Genomic DNA, 13,944 nt, shown 5'->3' on the forward strand with positions numbered 1-13,944 from the left:
ATTTCAGTCTAATTCTTTTGCTGTGCTGTCCTATTTCCACATTGTTACAGCATTACTATTTCCACCTCCTATTTCCACTGAGTGGCTGTACAAATGTAAAGTTTAAGTGGCACTATGTAGTTTTGGAAAAGAAATTCAAACTCAGAATTTTAATATTTACAATAATAATGACATGATAATAATACAAACTCAGAAATATCTGTTTTTGTTTTGAAAGTCAGTCATGTGTTGATTTATTTGAAACTATAAAGGTGGCAGGGTCCACCAATTATAAATGAAGTGAAACTGTATGAAAATGTGTTGTCCTTCTAGATCAGTTTGTTTATTCACTCATGAAAATAATGTTTGTTTATCAGTTTGGTGTTTGTATAAACAAATCAGTAGGTGAAGATCTTTCTCTTTTGCTTGAATTTTATTCCCCAAAACTCATAGAGCAACTGCAACGAACAGCATTTAATGCTTATGCTGGAGCTCTATCTTGTGGAATATTTTGGTACTGCAGCTCATATTCACATGAACTGTTGATTTAAACGCATATCAAGCTTTTCTGTCAAAGAGGGTTTATGTACCTTTTTTCTTTTTTTTTTTCCTTTTTCTTTTTTTTTTTTTTGCATTTTTATGGATATTTGTGCATTAGAGCATTTAGCTAATATACACCTTATTTTCATGTAACTGCTGAACCAAACCTGTCAAGTCCTGATAGCCACACCACATCATCCCTGCATGTTCCATGTAAAATCCAAACATTCTAAAGTTTCTGGTGGTGGTAAATAAAGGACACTGTTGAGTTCAATTCTTGGATTACCGTATATATACATTCGGATCCAGGAGGGTCCAGCTGTACTATTCAATGAGCTACTAGATGCACACTGTGCTTTACACTATGAGCAAAGAATTTTGTGATGAAATTTACCATTTACAAGACATCAATCATTGCATGCACTGATTGCTGCAAGTGACTGCAGCAGATTGCAGTGGACCACCCCCAATCCCATGCATTTTCGTGAGAAAGTTGTCTAATTACAATTATGTCTCACTTAGACTAGACTAGTGAAATGGTTCTTTTTCTGACCAAGGGTCAGAATTTAGGTGTGGTGTTGCTCAATAAGGGACATCATGGTGTGTGTGTGTGTGTGTGTGTGTGTGTGTGTGTGTGTGTGTGTCTAAGAAATAAAAGGAATTATTAAGATTAAGCATCAGGTCAGCAGCTTGTAATCTATGGTATCAACGTTTAGAAAGTATTAAGCTCAGAGACTTTTGACTGGACACCTCTAGCTGGATCCTGAAAAGTCATGATGGGCAGACCCCAGGCTGTATAGATAGGCGGCAACACATCATCCATGACTCCCAACACTGGTGCCCATCAGGGCTGTATGTTCAGCCCCACTCATGACTGTGTGGCCAACACCTTCATTAAGTTTGCTAATGACTGTTACCTGCCTGATCTCCATCGAGGATGAGACAACCTAGAAGAGAGGATGTCAGAGTCTTGACATCCTGTTGTTAGGACAGCAAGTTCTATTGCAACATCAGCAAAAAAAAGAACCGATTGTGGACTACAGAAAGCAACAAGTTGGAGGACATGCCCCCACTAACATCACTGAAACTTCAGTTACAGTTAATTACAATAGGCTGTTGTACCTGTTGGGTTGAGTACAGGAGACTTGGGTTTGTATCTTCAAACACATTATTATACTGTTCACTTATTTTTTTAATGCTAAGTTAGTACTTCTATACTAAGTTTCTTTTGCTGATTGCTTGGGTTTAGGAAACAAAAATACTTTAGGTGTAACAACAACACCAACATGGCAACATTAGTGCATTTTACAATGTTTAACATTTAAAACAAATGACACCTTCTCCCAGCTGTGTTTCTTTGCTGGTTTGTGAAAGCATATTTCCCATCATGTTCATTTTCCACTTCCTCTATTTGTCTGTTTTCCCACCACTTTTCTGTGTACACCTGTGTCTCATTAGTTAATCACTCCCTGTGTATTTAAACCCTCATTTAGACTAGTGACAATGCCCCCCAAAATTTGAGATACTCCTACTGGATATAGAACGAAACCTAACAATGTTTTTCCTCTTCTCTAGGGTCTCCCATATATGAAATGGGTTCTTAGGTTAAAATATTTTACTGCAAACACTGTTAAATTGATACATATTCTTATACACCCCAAACCTAAAAAAGAACAAAAATACAGCCCGGCCGAGTGGGAGTTAAGACATATAAACTTATGTAGATTAATAACACAAGCTCTGACAGCTTTGAAACTTGACAAAATTGTGGCCAGGAAGTTGTTTTACCTATTCGAAAAAACTGGACGTGATTATCTTGATGTGTGTAACATACAGAGACCTATGAATACTTGCCTAAAATAAGCAGACATACAAAAAATGAATATCTATGCAGAATATTCTCATTTACTTTGTAGTTGCTTGGCCAGGGATTGTCATAGAAACACATATGATGGCTTGTTGGGAAGATGGGTATTTGCTGAATCCAGTGATACCAAATATGTGAATAGCATGCATAGTCAGCGTGTTACATCACTAAATGTATGAGGCGTCCCAAATGAAAGAAAGTGAAACACCTGTTTGCGCTGAATCCAGCAATACCAATTATGTAATTGCTGTGCATAATCATTCATCACTAAATATATAAACTGTCCCAAATAAAAGAATATGTTGGGTCATCAGTGACAAAGTGGGTCATTATTGGGCAGTCTGGGAAAGAGCAAGAGCAAAACTCAGTGCAAATCAAGCTGGTTTCATTGCATTTTCAATCTTTACTGTACAGGTGGGTGATGTCTCGAGCTTCTTTAGGTGCTTGTGCCTTCTGGAACATGATGGGTTCAATGGACCCATCTTGTCTGAGCCTCCATCCTCTACCATCTGGGTTCCAGAGATGAGGCTTGGCCAAGTGGCTGTGATGCCACACTGCTGGTTGGCATAAGGCTCTTAATACAAGTTGCTGGAAGGCATCTTCTGTTGGGGATGGATTTGCTGCTGAAGAATCTGTAGTAAATGCTAGTGTGTGCCTCAGCTCATCTAGGTTGGTGCAAGGATGGCCATTCTCCTTTTTCTTTTGGCCATACAGGAGGAGGGCATATTTTCTTGCTACAGGCAAAGCTTCTTTTAGGCTTCCAGACGGTAGAAACTTGGCCATTTTCTTTAAGTCAGTCAGATGGGTCTTCAGTCTTGTGAAGGCAGTGGTCTTTCCAATTCTGTACAAGCTGCTTGTCGTATCGCAACCTATGAGGTCGTGGCATGCAGGTAAACACTCACAAAGAGCTGCTCCAAGACTCTGAGTGTTACGCCAGGGACGAAAGGGGAATCCAGAAGCGGGCAGACAGGTCAGATGCAAAAGAACTTTATTTAACGAGCACAGCAGGGTGGGAAAAGGCCAGGTGGTTAGAGTCTTAGGGGGAAGAGCGCTCAGAGGAGAGCAGTGCTGGAGGCAGGCTGAGGACGCTCGCAGAGGTCCAGCGCGTATCTCTCGGCTCTCCGACGGCTGAATGTAGGCAGTGAGTGTGGCAGAACGGGCTCCAGCTGGAAAGTGATACTGCTGTCCAGTCAATGTGTGGGTTATGGAGCCATAACCAGGGGAGTTCCAGCACCACAGCAGAACAGGGAGAGGGAATGACAAGAAGCCGAATTTCTTCCCTACGGTTGCCTGAAATAGTCAGGGTTATCAAATACCTTCCTCATCTCCTTCACGAAGAGGCATAAGAATCTAGAATGCCCTCCCACAGTGCTGTTCCCAACTGCACTGCCCTACCTTTCAGGAGGTTCATGATGTAGGCTACACAAGATTTATCAGTAGCGTAGCTATTAGGCTGCAAATCAAAAACATGTGAGCACTGTAACAAAAAAGCACTACAAGCTCCTATTTCACCTAAGTAATGTTCTGGGGGCGGGACAAAGGGCTCCCTGGTGTGGGGCGGAGGAAGTTGTACCGGGTCAGCGGCAGGAGGGTTAAGGCAGGTACACACCGGCCCCACTGTTGCACGTCTGAACTGTTTGGAGAGTCTCGGACAAGGTCGGGAACAAATATGTTTGGTGTGTTCAGCTGCATCGGAAGCTTTCAGGGCCGTGCAGACGTTGACTACTGCGACTAAACATGTGAAGTCTGAGGAGGAGGGCCGTCAGACATCTGAACCATTGGGTTCTCTGATTGGCGGTGTACTAGCGAATCAGCGTGGTGTGTGGGAGGGGCGGAATACTGTGTGCGCATTGGTTTTCTACGCACTCCATTCTGTCATTCTTCTTTATCATGTTTTGTAGTACTGGCACGAGACAAGTTGTTATTACCATTCAGGACGAATTAATCTGTGTTCGTTTGGTAATGCCTCGTTGCATGTTTAGTATGCAGCTGTTTTTATCTGAAATAGTTAAGTTTCATTTTGATCGAAAGTAAAGAGAGTTGCGTGCATAAGCTCCTCGTTTACAACTCACAACACAAGCGCCACCCGCTTATTGCATCTCGCGCAAAACGTACACGCTACTGCGGAGTAGGCAGCACGTCGAAGCGCTGTGTTTCAATGCAGCTTTTCTGCCGAACGGGACAGAAGAGAGACAACAGAGTGGTCGGAGAGTGGTCAGGTAAGGCAGTTGAACGTATGGGCGGTGCGTGGGGGCCTTTAGCGGGAGCTGGGCTGGTGATGAGAAGCAGAGGTGTGGGAGGCCGGGGCGTCCAAGCGGAGTTGGTTGCAGAGCAGGAGGGCACTGGGGCCAGGAGAAGACTGTTTGAGAACACTGGAGAAAATAATTAAGCACAAGAGATTTCTAGTAAAGAACGAATCTAGTGACTGAGCCATATACCGCGTGAAAATCACGTAATCAACTGGCAGCAGGCAGCGTGTGGGTCCTGGTCTTGAAGCCAGCGCTGATGATTAACCTGCCGCAGTTGTGTGTGTGTATACTCCCTCCTGAGACCGCCGACTCCTCCCAGCCTTCAGCACACCTCTGTAAGCAGAGAAACAAGCAAATAAACCCATCCACAGCAACATAGATCGTGACACTGAGCAATTGAACAAACTGCGACAAATCTTTCCTTAGGCCATGTCCAGAGTGCATGAACACTTCTTAGGATCCAAACATCCCTTTCCTTGAATAGTACACAAGCAATACCAGTACATCTGTATGATTGCATTTGACAATGAGATGAGAATAGGACAGTCACCACCTGACTTTCGAAGCCTCTTGACCTCCTCGCCATTTTCAAAGCCACCACAGCCAATATGACTGTGTTCTCTGAAGAGATTCTCTCTGGCCCAGTACAAGTGATGTAGTAGCTGACAAAGCTACATAGAGCAGCCTTGCTCCCACTGATCCTCAGGTATTTCCTGTAGTTCTGAACACTTGCTTGTCCTGTGATAATATGTGTCCACCTGCTGGTTTGGATGGTACCACTTTTCTTTGCCTTTCCAGGTCTTTGACTGAGTGTTGATGATCTGTCAAACACTAAAACAACACAGCTGATGCCTTCTTTTCCCATTAACATTGTAATCTTAGAGACTCTGCAAAAGAGCCAGAGAGAATATCAACAATGTTTGCAGTAAAATATTTCAACTTAAGAATCTGTTTCATATATGGGAGACCTGAGGGATGAGGGAAAACATTGTTAGGTTTTATTCTACCTCTGGTAAGGGTATCTCAAAAACTAAAGCCCTTTTTGACAGTTAGTCACTAGCCTAATTCTTCATTGGTTGGTCTGTTTTGTTTCAGTGCCGTCTGCATTTCCTTGTCCTGTCTTCCACACATGTGCTTTCTGCTCTTGCTGCCTGGGTCCTGGTGTTATACTGGTTTGTTCTTTGTTTTGTTTTTGGTTGTTTTAGTTTTAGTTTTGCTTGCAGAGTACTTCAGTTTTGTTGCCAGCTGTTTTGCCTGCCTTTTCTTCTGGTCTTTTTTTCATAGGCCATTTTGGTTGCATTGAAGATTGCTTTCTGTTAGCTGCCTGTGTCTTAGTGTCTTGTGTTTGTCTTTTGTAGAACCTGTGCTTTTCCTACCATGAAGTGTCAAAATGTCTGCTGAGGAACTGCTATGATTAGTTAAACTGAAGTTCATACAACATAATGTTGATCATATGGCAACACAGTCTATGGCATGTGACAAAGCAAAAACATACACTGCAGTTCAGAAGGTGTTGGCAACTCCAGGATGACCATCTCTCCAGTAGCACTTCTGGAGAGATGGTGCACACTGCACAGCCATTTAAGTAGCACAGTATTAGTTAAGGTAGTTTTCCTTCAACTAAAGTGTATACGTATTTCAATCAATCAAAAAAAAAATAAAATGGATCTTTGCTGTTGTGCACAACATATAGCACACTTTACTGCACAACTGAGTGTGACTGATTATAAAACACTGAGAGGGATCTTTACTTAAAAATCGAACAATATTAACAAGTAATATTACTTGAGAATAAAAAAAGATAGCATAGTCAACACATGCATAAATATTGGGATGTCATATTATAGATGATTTTTAATTGCAATATACAAAAGATTAAGAAAATATTCATAAAAGGTTAGTTTTAGTCACACATGTTTACTGCACAGACTCAATTACATTTCCCAAAAACTGTTGTCTACCCTAAAGTCAGTACCCTGGCATGTTTTGATTGTTAACTGGTTTGTGTTGCTGCAGTGATGTACAACATCTATGTACACAACTTGAGCAGTAGCATTCAACAATGGTTACAGTTTCATGGTGGCTTGAAACCAGTGGTTCCTGTTATATTACAAGAAATTAATATGATATATATCTTTAAATGAAAGTGCTATAATGCACATCCTAACCCCCACCCAAATAAGCCCATTAATTAGTGTCTGGTCATGAAAGGTTGCTGTTCAAAACCCTCAAGGTCATGGTGTTCTTAAAGGAAAACTACATTTATTACAAATTGAACTTTATTTTTGTTGTTCTAACCATCCTGGAAGCCATTTTTTGTAAAATTGTAAAATTACATGCCAAACTCCAAATGCATTAAATACAGCAGCCTAGTCATTGGCCCTATACTTCTAAGTTTGACCTTGTAGTTGCACCCCTCTGGAATAATTTCTTGAAGTGACATTCTTGTGCAGTAGTATAAAGAGTAAGGGAAGTCTGAGCGGGCAGTAGTTGGGATAGTTGAATGGATCATACGCTGAACTTTCAACCTAGAGGCCGGGGTTTGCATCTCAAGTGTGACCAGGGTCAAGTTGGATTAGTTTCTAAGTTATGCAAAGTAGTTACCATCGTGGTCATTTTAGTAATACTTTTTGTACCTAAATCTAACCACACAACATTTCGGTAACGTGATTAACAGTACACAAGTATTAACATGTCATAATTTGTGAACTGTAAGTCAGCAGGCTATTGTTTGAAAGTCTAAGTGGACGTTGTATATAATGTAGTATGGCAAACTTGACCTTGGAGATGTTCACATGCAAAACTGATCTAGAGGGGTAGGTAGAGTGGCATAGTTTGTGGCTTGAGTCCACCAACAAAGCACATCCATTACAGTTTACAGATGGAAGCAGTTGCCAAAGTAGACAAGAGTTGTCTAATTGTTGCCTCACCCGTTTGGTCAATTTTTAGTGATGTCTGTGAGATCTGGACAGATCTGGTACTACTACCAGATCTACTACTACTGATGAAAAAAATGGTCAAGGGTACAAAATAAATGTCAAAGTGTAAAAAAAACCCCAACCAACTGACCAACCAAATTACCACCAATTCTAATTCCAAAAAAGTTTTGAAAAAATTAACAGTTTGAAAAAATAAATTAAAAAGAACATGATAATGGAGTGCTCCTGTTTGGACATTCCACAGGTTCAAACTCACCACTTTGCCAAACACATGCTTTATAAAGGACAATACAACATAGGCACAGGAACACTTTGATATGAATAGAAAAATGCATAATTCTGGTTTCCACAACTTTGGTCATTTCTTCTGCAGTTTGTCCTTCATTACTTACAATCATAATAACACTGTACCCTCCAAAGTTATTGCTGAGATCTGGGAATATGTTGACTATGATAAAATGAAGTCGCACCAACAAATAAAACCAACAGTTTATTGTGACTTTCTAAACCACTTTATTTGAAAGTCAAACTCAAAGTGAGAGCACCTTAAATGCTGAACAGGAAAACTGTTGTGTTTATCTATGGAAGGGGAAACAGAAAAGTGTGTCAGTGAACTGTTTAGATTTTGACCCCAAACAAGTTTTTTTTTTTGGCCTTTTTTCGGCTTTATTGACAGTACAGCTGAAGAGTTTGGACAGGAAACAGGGTAAGAGACGGGGAGTGACACGCAGCAAAGGGACCCAGGCCGGGAGTCGAACCCGGGTCCGCTGCAGAGCCTCGGCACATGGGTCGCGCGCTACCGACTGAGCTATGCGGCGCCCCGACCCCAAACAAGTTTAACCGACCATTTGTATAGGTTTGTTTCCAACCTTACTGACTGTCTGACAGTCACTATGGTCTCAGATCTCAGTGATAACCTTGGTGAATACAAAGTTATTAGAACTGATAAGATTGGCCAAACCCATTAAAAAAAGACCCAAAATTAAATGAACTGGGATTTCCTTTAATGGCTCAAACAGACTGAAACATTAAATCATAAGAAGTTCAAATACTCAATCTGTACTGTATTTAACAGTAGAAGGGAGCAAAGGAAGTAATTAATGCATTTCTAGTCCCAGTCAAATGCTGAAGCTCAGTTAAGGTACAGAAGAAGAGCTGTCAAACTCCAGTGAAGTATGGTCAACACCACCATAGCCATTCATCTTCTTCAGCTTCAGCTGGTCCCCTTGTGTCAGGCCCTGGGTCTCCAAGACTGCCTCCTTCTTAGAAAACATCCTGCTGATCTCCATAAAAGTCTTATTTTTAGTCTCTGGGATAATGAAATGGACATAGGTGGCCACGGACAGGCAAATGGTGGCAAACACCAAGTAACAGTAAGACCCCGCTGACATCTGATGGTTGGAAGTGGAAGATGGATGGAGGATCATGGAAGAATGGGAGGGGATATATAAAAAACAAAACAAAACATACAGATGTGAAAACCATGTTTGTTTTCTAGAACTTACATTACACTGCAAATTGTCATGACACAAGTGATCGATGAATTGTCAATCCAAAGAGGAACTTTTGAATAAAAAATCAAAGGGGAATCAGTCATCAAATCTGAAGGAAAGGGTTAAGCATGAATGCTGATACAGATTAATAGACAAACACATGGTCAAAGGTGGTCAACATCCAGGTTGTAATCATGACCGGGGAACTTTTATGAAAGCTCAATTTGTCCAACTTGGAAATTCATGATACAGGAAGACCTGAAAAAAGTACACAACACATATCACCTTGGCTTCAAAAATGTACACAAAACACATCACCCAAACCAAGCACCACTGTTCAAGTTCAGTAAACACCAAGTGACTAGACACAGTATAGTACTATATTACCAGTGCACTGTATTTTAACCCTCACTTGACCCTGTTGGGTTGTGAGCATCTAATCTCAACATTGACCATATTTTCCTTTTCGGCTCAAACTCATTTTCAATGGGAGTACTACGGGCAGTACTATGTTAAAATTGCTATTTTTAAAACACAACTTCTTGACTGGCAGGATGGCGGCTAGCGGAACAAGCAACTGCTAACAAGTTGTTCAAAAACTTTCTTTTTAATAAACTCTGTGTACACAAACAATGTTCTCAATGCTCGAGTTCATGTGTAGAGACCCTGGTGATAGAGGTAAGATCTTAAGCCCAAGCCCGAGTCCGAGCCCGACCCGACCCGAATTTCGGGCCGGGTCGGACCTAAAATGTCAATCATTACGTTCGGGCCGGGTCGGGCCGGGCTTCTCTCTCGCTGACTTTTTTTTAAATAAATATATGTTTATAAAAATGTATACTAAAACGATGTGTAAATACTAAACTAAGGAATACTTGTTATAAAATAAATAATTTGGATAAAACAGAGAAGGCGCTGTAAGGTAATTGCTATTTATCTACTAAACAGGAGCCGCAGAGCCAGAGCATGCTCCGCGCACGTGAACGCCGCCCTCTTAATAATCTTCCCCTCCGCAAGTCTGCATCTATTTTGACCTGGTATCCCCGATATGGAGCAGCAAGAAGTCAAGGAGAAACTAAAGACAGGGGAACTGAAAAGGCAAACACGCACCGGTAAGAGTGAGGTGTGGAAAAGCTTCAAATTGATTGTTGAAAATGCTACAGAAACTTGCGTTGGCTTCGCTGAATGTAGTCAATGTGGTCAATGATGGAAAATTGTCTTGTTTAATTTAGATTTCGTTACAAAAGACAGGCTTTAATTTGTTATCATAAATCACCCCTCCTCCTCCTGAGTCCTCACAAATAAAATATGAAATTTCGGGTTTGCTTCGGGCTCGGGCCTGCAAATCAAGTTAATTGGTTGGGCTCGGGCTGGGTCGGGCTTTAATACCCGCGGGCCTGGGTCGGGTCGGGCTGGATTTTTTAGGCCCGATCTTACCTCTACCTGGTGATACTATGAGCAAAGTTTCATGTTGTGTCGAGCCTTCTTTAGCTTGTGAATTTTTTTCGAGACAGCTCTCATGGGGTACCCATTAGCTCAGCTGGTTGAGCGGTTTAACCTTGATATCACCTGTATCATCTAATGCCATGTTGTGAATTTTATTAAAATTAAATGTCTAAATTGTCATGCACTCTAGCTCATGTGCAATAGATCTTTAAAAGTCCAATTTGTCAGATTGTTGATTATTATGTCTCTTTCCCAACTTGATAAATTCTGACACTTTTGAATGAGCCTCCATAATATTACAAATTAGACCTTCACATAGGGCCCCTTTGAAGGACCTCTCCACACAACACTGGCGCTCATGGTCTGACCGTGTGGAGGCCAGGAAGACAGTCCTGTGGGCTCACTTATAACTTGTGTGAAGAAACATAATATGTCACAAGTTCTGCTTCGAGTTCCACTGTTCAGTTTGCTAAAGCAAAAAGGGAAGAGTACCAGATATCAAATTTGCTGATCAAGACTGGTCAAGAAAATGTGACACCACTCCACGAGAACAATTAAGAGACACACATCTAAGACAACCAATACAAAAGAGAAAGAGGGACACCTTGTGGCCTAAGGGGTTAAGATGTATTCCACATGTACTCCTTGGTTGGATCTGTGTGGCATGTCTATGTCTCAATAAAAATAAAGGGAAGAAGGAAAACACACCACTTGTGAGATGACGGCTTGCCGGAAGACTAAAAAGTAGAGTGATGCAGTCATAACAGATGACAATATTTATCCTGCAAGTCTCTGGTTTTACAAGTGCAAAGTGCAAGTGCAAATAGGGCAAACACACTAACTGGGACTTTGCAACCTTTCTGAATGTCTCGTAGTTTTGTTTGTCAACACTGCAAGACAACATTTTAGAATCAGATTTTGAGCTGATAATTCTTGCAGCACACTTGCTATTGCAGTTCTGTGACTGAAAAAACAACAGAAGAGTGAAACTTTGATAGGAACAAGAATGCGACTGTTACTATCAGATCTGTCACAGGCATAAAAAAGTGAGACAAAGGTTTTACATTACAGGTTTTCAAATGTAACAAGCAGTCACTGTTGGGAGCTTCCTAAAAGTGAGAACAAGACTGTGGATTGGAACCAAACAAAGTCAGTGTTCAGATTTATCAGCTCTGATCAGATTTTCTCTGATCAGGTTTTGAATGGGAGCCTGTGTATCACTGATATTAACAATTAGGACAGAGAAATAACCACACAGGGCAGCACAGAGTAGCTTTCACCTGTAAGAATGGGAAGACGAAGCCCACTGTGAAATTGGACAGCCAGTTGAGTGATCCTCCTACAATGTAGGCAGCTGGACGGTGGGACTGTTTAAATAGCTCTGCTGTGATCAGGAAAGGAACCCCAGCTGGAAAAGGATTATAGAAAAAGATATTACAAATCATTATAAATCATTCACACACTTTCAGTTCATAGAGGCAAAAGCTGCTAGCAATTTGGTAATGCACTTCCACTGGGTTGGGCTGTTTGTGAGAACAATGCAAATCTGTTCAGCAAAGGCTATCCTGACATTTAGTAACTTGTACGGATGAAATGTCAATAACTCTTGATCCTGAATTTGCCATAATTCAATTTCAAAAAGATCAAAATCAACACATTCCAATTTAAATGGCAACATAAAACAGTGTAATACATTTGTAGTAGGCAGCTGTGGCTCAGGGGTAGAGCCAGTACACTGTTATTGGAAGGTCGCTGTTTCATTCCCCAACCACCACCAACAGTGTATGTATGTATGAATTACTAAGTGGATTTGGACAAATGCGTCTTCTAAACGTAAATGTAGTCTAAAATCATAAATTGAGATAAACCTGATGATATCATTATGTAGTACTATGAAGCATTAATAAATAATGTACAAAGTATTACAAACATCAGTTGCAACTTTAAGCAATTGCTTAATAAATGGTTTACAATGGATTGCATTGATTGTTGACAGTCAAACAACTATTGACTAAAGTTTCATTAACTATAATTTTAACCACTTATTAATGATGGTGTTTATATTGTGTTACTAGAGATTTTTTCTTTTATTGGATGACCTGACTTTTTTAAGATGTAGAGTAGTATTCATGATGAGTAAACTGATGTTCATGTGTGAAACCTGTGAAGCACCCAAGAGATTCTGCATTATGGCCACAACAAAGGCTTGTCTCTGCACCAACTTTTGTTTGTTCATACTGAACCAAGCAGTACTGGCATAATGATGCACCAGTGTGTAATTTAATTCAAAATGCCTGCGTTGTGGAACTACGTTACAAATCATAATTCTGAGATCTGTGGGTTTTTATTTTTCCGCGTTTCCCCTGGTTTCCACCTGTATATGGAAACGACTGTTTATAAACATATGGATGTTGTTATGTTGTGTTTTGATTGAGACACTGACCCACCATACATCATGGAAAGAGACAAAGTTACGTATTTTGCTTTAAATTACATCACACAATCAGCATCGGTAAATAGTGGACTCTGTCTGGCTCTCACTTGTGAGGAGGGCTGCTGTTTTCTAGGGAAATGAAGTCTCAGTAGGGAGAGCTGACTGTTGCGATGATTTTTTTCTATATAAGTTGCCAGAGACTGCAACTACAACAACACAATAGTGAAAGGTGACAAAGATGTTGTAAGGTAAAGTTGTTTGCTCTAAATTGCTCGACACAATCATCATATTTAAGGTATGGCCTATAGGGGGAGCCATTTAATGATAAAAAGCAACCTGAACCTCTGCAGACTAATCAAGTCAATAGTACTGCTTATGCTTGTGCACGATATTTTCACTCTACCATCATGGTATCTCTCCATTCAGATAGAGTCGGATAGAGTCAATTTATAGAGACCCAGTACCGACATTTCTGCCTCCAAAACAATACAATAAACAATAAATGAATGTAACAACTGGCATTTTAAAATCAGTGTTATGGAGCAAATACACATATTGTACAAGGTGTATCATTTATGTGTCATTCTCAAATAACTCAAATAACTGTTTCCTTGTTCTAGTTAATTACATTCAAGGGACATCTCTGAAAAAAATTACCCTTTGAAGTAATTCAATTAAACTTGCAAGTGAGTCAGTGAGTGGATTCTCACAGACATACAGTGTATCAAATATTAGAGAGCAGCCAGATGTTAGGTCTTCACGTTTTTTTGTAATTTCGCTTAACTCGTCCTTTAACATATTGTATAAAGCAACTTGCCTGGACCGATACAGAATCCAGCGATGATCCCAACCACACAGCAGACACTAATGTAGCGCATGAATGATAAATGAGCCTGCGGGGAGAAGACAGCATAACATGAAGAAGTCAGTCACTCTGTCACTCTCATTGCCTCTTTTACCACAACCATATCTTCCTGTACTGGAATGATTTGGGTTACAA

The 13,944-nt window shown here is 40.6% G+C and overlaps 1 protein-coding gene across 8 annotated transcripts in view; it reads right to left on the reverse strand.

The window, feature by feature from the left end:
• Positions 1-8,171: 8,171 nt before the first annotated feature.
• The window catches only part of slc2a15a (solute carrier family 2 member 15a), a 90,005-nt gene continuing 84,232 nt past the window's right edge, over positions 8,172-13,944 (reverse strand). For all 8 annotated transcript variants that reach the window (XM_037124540.1, XM_037124537.1, XM_037124539.1 and 5 more), the window contains 3 exons: positions 13,762-13,837; positions 11,791-11,918; positions 8,172-8,965 (listed from right to left, as the gene is read on the reverse strand). In XM_037124540.1, coding sequence (XP_036980435.1) covers positions 8,711-8,965; positions 11,791-11,918; positions 13,762-13,837 — 459 coding nt within the window. In that variant the 3' untranslated portion in view covers positions 8,172-8,710. The remainder of the gene's footprint in view (positions 8,966-11,790; positions 11,919-13,761; positions 13,838-13,944) is intronic.

The sequence above is a fragment of the Acanthopagrus latus genome, chromosome 15, assembly GCF_904848185.1.
Source record: "Acanthopagrus latus isolate v.2019 chromosome 15, fAcaLat1.1, whole genome shotgun sequence".
Taxonomy (NCBI): domain Eukaryota; kingdom Metazoa; phylum Chordata; class Actinopteri; order Spariformes; family Sparidae; genus Acanthopagrus; species Acanthopagrus latus.